This window comes from Macadamia integrifolia, unplaced genomic scaffold (genome assembly GCF_013358625.1).
Source record: "Macadamia integrifolia cultivar HAES 741 unplaced genomic scaffold, SCU_Mint_v3 scaffold1860, whole genome shotgun sequence".
In the NCBI taxonomy this organism is placed as follows: Eukaryota; Viridiplantae; Streptophyta; class Magnoliopsida; order Proteales; family Proteaceae; genus Macadamia; species Macadamia integrifolia.
The window spans coordinates 34,562-42,257 of record NW_024868390.1 but is presented as its reverse complement, the minus strand read 5'-3'; the positions used below and the strand labels follow the sequence as shown (position 1 = coordinate 42,257).

The window sequence follows — 7,696 nt, the reverse complement described above, 5'->3', positions numbered from 1 at the left end:
CCAAAAAAAAAAAAAAACTGTTGCAAGATACTCTCTCTTGCCTACCGGAGAGTCACGGTCAAGAGATTCCCCTTCACCATGGCTTAAAGAAAACTTAATCGATCATATAGTAGCTGCCCAAATCCTAGTTATAGATATTAGACCAGGCCAAAAGATTGACATGGTTAAACTACAGTTGTCCTCTTCTGTGTTTTGTAAACTTAGGGCTCGTTTGATAACGTTTCTGCCGTTTCTGTTTCAAGAAACGGTAGAAACATAAATTGCCGTTTCTAGAAACAGAAACGGAATTGAAGGTGTTTCATAAGTCATGTTTTTAGAAGTCAATGGTAACCAGTGAAAGAATTGTCACAAGTCGTTTCTAGAAACGGCGAAACAAGTTGAACTTGTTTCGCCTGGGTTTTTTCTTGAACCATAAATAAGTAAAAATTTCTATTTCTCTTTCTAAAAATAAGTAAAACGAAACAATTTTATCAAAAGCTTTTTGTTCCGTTTCTGCTGTTTTTGGAAACAGAAACGGCAGAAATGCGTTTCTTGAAAAGTTATCAAACGGGCCCTTATAAACCGCTTAGGACTAAAAACTAAGAGTCCAAACGTTAGTCTTTTTTTGTAGAACAAACCTTATTGTTTTCAACATGCGAAATGGTCCTACGGTTTCTTGTCAATATTTTTTCTAAATTTAATTTTCTTTTCATTATCTTATAATTGTGGTCTGATTAATCAACGATTGACAAAATCAGTTTCATTGTAAATATCAGGCCAGGCAAAATGATTGATCTGGTCTGGTCTGGTCTGACCAAAAGATTGATATGGTTAAACTACACTTGTCCTCTTTTGTGTTTTGCTTAAGCATATAATTGCTTTGGACTAAAATTAGACTTCAAACTTTATTGTTTTCTATGGTTTTTTTTTTTTTCTTCTAAATTTTATTATTTCATTATCTTATTAATTGTGGTCTGATTAATCAAGGATTGACCAAAATCAGTTTCCTTTTCCGGTTTAGTGCCCGGTCCAGTTAAGAAAATTGTGGTCCAAGCGGCCAAGCCCAGCCAACACTCGCAATACCCTCTCCCCCCCTTTCCCAAACCTAGGCCTCGAGAACCAGTAGTAAGGGTAGTTTGGTCATAAGGCACCGGTTAGCGCAAAAAAAAACCCTAGAAGGTTTAGGTCTTCTTTTCTAGGGCTTCTCCCATTTATCCTCTTCATTCCCTCCCGATCCACTCATTGCTGCGAGCTCGGTCACTGGGAGCCATGGTAGATTCTCTATCTCTTTCACCCTAAATGTGTTTTTGGCTCTGTAGGATCCATTCTTGTTCCTTACCATTTGTCTCTGTAATGATGACAGGCTTCAGAGAAGAAACTCTCGAACCCTATGAGGGAGATCAAGGTGCAGAAGCTCGTGCTCAACATCTCCGTTGGAGAAAGTGGAGATCGTCTCACCAGAGCTTCGAAGGTTTTCCAATACCATTAATCTTTCATTTATTCACATTCAGTAATCATAGATTTGTCTTTCTAAGCCAGATTTCGTTTTGGTTATTGTTCTGCTAATAGGTGTTGGAACAGCTAAGTGGCCAAACCCCTGTGTTCTCCAAGGGTAGGGTCTTAATTGATTGATTTACTAGACTTATGTTGAACCTTTAAATGCTTTCCTTCAACAAGCTAAGGTTGTGTTGTCGTTGGTGGTGGTTTTTCTGTTTCTAATCAACAGCTAGGTACACCGTGCGATCGTTTGGGATCAGACGTAACGAAAAGATTGCATGCTACGTTACCGTCAGGGGTGACAAGGCGATGCAGCTTCTGGAAAGCGGATTGAAGGTGAAGGAGTACGAGCTCCTGAGGAGAAACTTTAGTGATACCGGCTGCTTCGGCTTTGGTATTCAGGAACACATCGATCTAGGAATCAAGTAAGATGAAACTTTCCTTATCTTTGACAAATGGGTTTAATTTCATGCGTGTGATTCCTTATCCCATATGTTACTTCCATTTGTGAGATAATTAGTGCGTACAAGTATGTGGAAGTTTAATTTGTGCGCAAATTTGAACTCATAATCGTATTGAGTGGCGTTGGACGCGGTTGCAGGGTAGTATTTTTTATCATATGAACACTATTGAGTACTTAAATGATAGGTATGTAGTTATTTGTTTTTGTGGGTGTCCCTCTATGGGCCCTAGAATGGATCGGTCATAAAGTCTTAAATTTAATCCTGTACCTATGTGATCTTGATATGCCTTTTTAGAACCTGTTTCTTATAGTTTTATAATTTTGGTAGATATATATTTGTTTTATGTATATGAAGTGCAGGATTGTGTGTATATGAAGTGCTTCATAAGACTGATTTGATTATTTGGTTGAGTTATTTAATTATGTACTTGTTCAGATCCAGTAAGTAGTTAACCTATTAGGTAAAAGGTCTGTTTATGGAACTTATAATGTTGTCTTGAGTCTTTTTGGGCGAGTGTGGTTTTATAATTGTTTCTCTTTGTTATTCTGATTCTCTTTTTATTGAAGTTTTAACTGTTAACACATCAGATTATTATTGTTGTTGTTGTTGTTGTTGTTGTAACTATTTGATAATTCATGGATATCGTGTCCTAACACCATGCCAAGTTGGCCTCTGCATGCATTTTGAAATGCTATAGACTATTGCTGTTGGTCTTTTCTCTATTTGGTTACTTATGTGTATTGTCCTCATAAACCTCTGTCAAGTTGGCCTTTGAATGGATGTTTTGGTGGACCATGGTTGGACCCTTGATGCTATAGGGATTTTGGGTGCTGTAAATTGTTCATGGTTGCTACTAGTGTATATTCAGTGTATCTCGTTTTCTACTTATTTTGATGGTAGATGGCATGTTTTCAAACCCTTTGGGTATGCCACTCGTTGTTTAAAGTGATTCCATTCATTGTTGGTGTTGGTTGATCTGTTATTATATTACCTAGATTTTCGAGTGTATATATGGTGTATATATTCAGTGTATCTCGTTTTCTACTTATTTTGATGGTAGATGGCATGTTTTCAAACCCTTTGGATATGCCACTCGTTGTTTAAAGTGATTCCATTCATTGTTGGTGTTGGTTGATCTGTTAGTATATTACCTAGACTTTCGAGTGTATATATGGTGTAATGGGAGCAGCACAGTCTTGAATTGCTTTATATCTTTTGTTTTTGCCCTCTAGATTAAAATAAACTCTTATACTTGCAAAAAAAACTGCCCATGAAATGTGCCTTGATGCGGACAATGAAAAAAAAAATGCATTCCCCATGCATTGAGGTCATTGAATCATGTTTGAGCTAATGTTGAAGTTGCATCTGGTCCTAACATTTCTTATTGTAAGAAAAGATTTATTAATAAACCATAAATGAAAAGGAGAAATGGAGAATGCATATTTCCTTCAAGCTGTTCTGTTTGAAACTGTGATGAAATGAGTTGTCTTTTTCAGTATCCTTTAAGTTGCCTTGCACTAATTAGATGTGCATTGATTTGATGCCTCTCTATTCAGGTATGATCCCTCAACAGGTATTTATGGTATGGACTTCTATGTTGTCCTGGAACGTCCAGGCTACCGTGTGGGGCGCCGCCGCCGTTGCAAGTCTCGTGTTGGAATCCAGCATAGGGTCACGAAAGATGATGCAATGAAGTGGTTCCAGGTCAAATATGAGGGTGTGATCCTTAACAAGTCTCAGTCAAACACTTAAAGAGAGAAAGATTACAACTTGGGTCAATTTAATGTTTTGACAAACTTAAGTTTCCTTTTTGTTCTTTGTAGAGAGTGAGTTGTTGACTCTTGATTTACTCTGAGAATTGGCTATTGCAGTAGTAATTTTGTTTTATGAGGATGGGTATTATTCGGTTTTGGTGATTTACATGCGCCTAAGCTTAGGTACTTGTGGGATTGATCGTTGCTCATTTCATTAGCTGTGCCATTCCTGGAAATTGACCAAATGATAGTGTCACTTCTGGTTTCATCAGCTAGTGGTGCCTGTGCAATTCCTAATTCAACAGTTGAGTTGATTTCTATTGGAAATGCATGGGGAAGCTGGATTTCTGGATGGATATAGTGTTGCAGCCGTTATATGATCTTTAGTTGGATAAAATGACCCAAGAAGCTCTTCAGAACAGACTTGGGAAGGTTCACCCCACCAACACTATACTTTTTGTGGATCAGGTTCAGGGTCGGTTTGTAGTCAAATGCATTGCTTACCTCTTTTTTCCTTCCTTTTAATGATAAAAAAAAAAAAGATTAATTGACCATGAGAATATTTCTTAGTATGCTGTCCTTGTCTATCCGGGAGCTACCGTGTCGCCTGATATAAAGGGTTTTTTTTTTTTTCAAGAGAAATGTATTAACGAATAAAAGTGCAATCGAGACAATCAGCAAACAAGAGGGCACATATAGAAGAGGGCGGGGAGAGTACATAAGAGAAAGGGGGTTCTGGGCCAAAGCAGCTTCGGAGACGAGAATCTGCTACTGCATTCATTTCTCTATAAGAACGGCAAAAGATAATATCTCTGAAGTTCGTAGCAAGTTGAAGACAGTCGTCCGTGATGGTCTTAATGAGCCATGGATATGAAACCGCAGAGCCTTTGAGGATGTTAACCACTGAGAGATTGTCACCCTCAATGATGATGGAAGAAGCATGCAGGTTTGAAGCCAGAAGTAGAGCTTGCCTAATAGCCAACATCTCAGTCCAAACCATGTGGTTGTGGCCGATACCGCCAGCGAAGCAACAAATGAAGGCATTGTTGTGGTCTCGGTTAATATAGACAATCCCAGCAGGTCCGGGATTACCTCGTGAAAGGATCAGGTTCACATATGGGAATGTTCTCGTACATTCCTGATCCATAGATATAGAATCTATTAAATGAAGAGAGAAAATTGATTCTATATCTACAGACCAGGACCGTTCTTGTACATTCTTGTACGTGAACCTGATCTGCTCTCGATTGCCTCTATTAGCACCATCGACGTTGAATTTGAAGAATCCAGCCAGGGGAGAAGACCAGGAGACATAGAGAGGAAGTCTGGTTGGTTGAAGCTGAACATTGTCGCTTTGATCCTAGTCTCTCTAATAGCCTTAAGAAGGATACAGTTAGGAGAGAAAAAAGACCGACCAAAGATCCAATCCCAATAACCACGCTAAATGTGCCAAATTATGGTACAGAGGAGGGCAGTTGTAAGCAGTTGTAAGGATGTTGGTCCTGGAGCATGTGCTGTGGTTAAGAAGGGAGTTGCAAATGATAGTGGTTATCGAGTTAGTGGTAACGAAGGACTCTGGGCCTGATAAAAGCCAGATTTGATGTGAGAAAGGACAAGTTAGGAATAGATGATTGGGATCTTGGGCGCAGCGAGAGCACAGAGCGCAAACTGGATTCTGTTAAAAACCTCTAAGATTAAGGAGATTGGAAAAGGGGACTCTATTAGGTAGGGCTTTCCATAGAAGGTGTTGAATCTTCGGAGCTGTAGGTAAGTGCCAAATTTTCAGCCAACTTGTAGGTGTTGAGGGATTAAATCCCTTGATTGCGATGTTGTACGCCAAAGCGACTGAGAAGATCGAGGATGGGGCCCACATAACTTTATCTGGAGTGGGAAAGATGGATGGAGATGGGGATGCGGATGGGAATTGCAGAGGAATTTTGTCCCTCTAGCGGAGCAGACCGATTTCCAGCCCCAGGAAGCAAAGGCGGGGCATTTAGCTGCAAGGAAGTTGGAACTCGGGAAGTACTTTTTCTTCATCAAGCGAGCCCAGAGGGAAGAGGATTCAGTCAAAAGTTCCCAACCCTTTTTTGCCAAGAGAGCCTTGTTCATGGTCGCCGAGCATTTGACATTAAGACCACCGTCCCTCTTGGGCAAGCAAATGGTATTCCAAGAAATGGTGGGAACATAAGAATTGTTGTTGTTAGACCAGAAAAACTCTCTGCTAAGAGAATCGAGAGCTTTGTGGATGAAGGGGGGAAGGGCAAAGAAGGACAATGCATACAAGGGCATGGCAGAAAGAGTTGATTGAATCAGAACCAGTTTTCCGGAAGGACTGAGAAATTGGGATCTCCAGTGTTGTAATTTGTTGGTTACCCTCTGAATCAACTCTACACAGTGAACTTTAGACACTTTGCCGTTGATGAGTGGGGTGCCCAAATATTTGTCGAGCGAGTTGGTGGGTGCGATCTGGAAAAGTTCTCTCATTTGCCTTTTGATGTCCGAGTGCACATTGCGACTGAACTGTGCTCAGGACTTCTGGATGTTGATGGCTTGACCCGAAAAACTGTAATTAGTCTGGAGGATGTCGTTCAGCTGTCTTTCCTCTGCCATGGAAGCCTTACCAAACAAAATTAGGTTGTCAGCCTATGCGAGATGTGAAATACGTTCACCTCCCTTGCATATTTGGATCCCTTTGATTCGTTTTGATTCCAATGCCATAGCAAGATTTGAGGACAACAATTCGGCACAGAGAACAAAAAATTAAGGATAAAGTGGGTCTCCTTGCCTCAATCCCCAGGATGGTTTGATAGAGGGGAGTGGCTATCCATTGAGAAGGATGCTGAGCCTGGTGGTCTCGACACAAAACATGACTCAGTCAACCCATTCAATATCAAACCCAAAGCTAAGTAGTGTCTTCTTCAAGAATGGCCACTGGACCCTGTCATACGCTTTGCTCATATCAACTTTGAGGGAGAAAAAACCATACCTACCTCTGCGCATGCTCTTGAGCCTTGTAGAATCTCACTGGTGATGAGAATATTGTCTTGAATGTTCCAGCCTTTAATAAACCCATTCTAGTTGAAGGAGATGATAAGATTGATACTGGGGCGAAGCCTGTTGACAATAATCCGACTGATAACCTTATAGATGAATTTACAGAGGCCAATCGGATGGAAATCTCCAATGGATGATGGATGAATCACCTTAGGGATGAGAGATTTGAATGTCTGGTTCAATGCAAGGGTAAAAGTACCTGTGTTGAAGAATTTCTGAACACAGGCAATGACATCCTTCCCAATAATAGGCCAGGCTCTATGGTAGAAGAGACCCGAGACGTCCAGCCCAGGTGATTTGTTGGATGGCATAGAAAGAATCGTTGATGAAATCTCCTGAGCCGAAACCGGTCTGGTAAGTGAAAGATTGTCCTCATAAGTAATCCGCCCAAAGATGGGAGAAAAGTAGCTCTCTGCAAGGTGCGGATTAGAAGTAGAGAATGTCTCTCTGAAGGATTGAAAAAAGGCGTTGCCAATGTCTGAGCCTTCCGAGAGAGTTAGCCCTTGAACATTGAAGAATTTGATTTCGTTTCTGGCTCTTCTCTTCACAGTAGAGAGATGGAAAAATCGAGTGTTTCGATCACCTTTGCTGATCCACTCTGCCTTTGATTTCTGTTGCCAGAGAATCTCCTCCTGATGGAGCAGTTTTCTGAGAGATGCAAGAAAAAACTTTTCCTGGAGATATCATTGCAAATCCTGATCCAATGAATCAATTTGTTGATGTTGGAAGAGAGAGGACCTGATCGAATTTAATTTCTGAAAGATTATTCCCATAAAGTGTTTGTTCCATTGCTTGAGAGAACCAGACAAAGCCCCCAATTTAGAGAAGTATCTGTAAGAAGGGGAGTCGAAGACCTCGTGGGAATTCCAAGCATAAGCGACTTGGTCCATGAAAGTTAGTTCAAGCACCCAAAAGGCTTCAAACCTGAACAGTCATCATTGCCGCTGT

At 40.5% G+C, this 7,696-nt stretch overlaps 1 protein-coding gene across 1 annotated transcript; it reads left to right on the top strand.

Moving 5' to 3' along the window:
- The first annotated feature begins 1,092 nt into the window (after positions 1 to 1,092).
- Positions 1,093 to 3,827, top strand: LOC122065022 (60S ribosomal protein L11). Its single transcript, XM_042628814.1, has 5 exons — positions 1,093 to 1,251; positions 1,343 to 1,450; positions 1,549 to 1,591; positions 1,706 to 1,901; positions 3,497 to 3,827. The coding sequence occupies exons 1-5, from the start codon at positions 1,249 to 1,251 to the stop codon at positions 3,690 to 3,692; spliced, it is 546 nt and encodes a 181-aa protein (XP_042484748.1). The 5' UTR covers positions 1,093 to 1,248; the 3' UTR covers positions 3,693 to 3,827.
- The last annotated feature ends 3,869 nt before the right edge of the window (positions 3,828 to 7,696 follow it).

What these genes read in the sequence shown, in the direction of transcription:
- LOC122065022 (XM_042628814.1), top strand. An exon ending in GTCTCACCAGAGCTTCGAAG is followed by an intron (nt 1,451 to 1,548) that starts GTTTTCCAATAC and finishes TTCTGCTAATAG; the next exon opens with GTGTTGGAACAGCTAAGTGG. An exon ending in AACCCCTGTGTTCTCCAAGG is followed by an intron (nt 1,592 to 1,705) that starts GTAGGGTCTTAA and finishes TCTAATCAACAG; the next exon opens with CTAGGTACACCGTGCGATCG.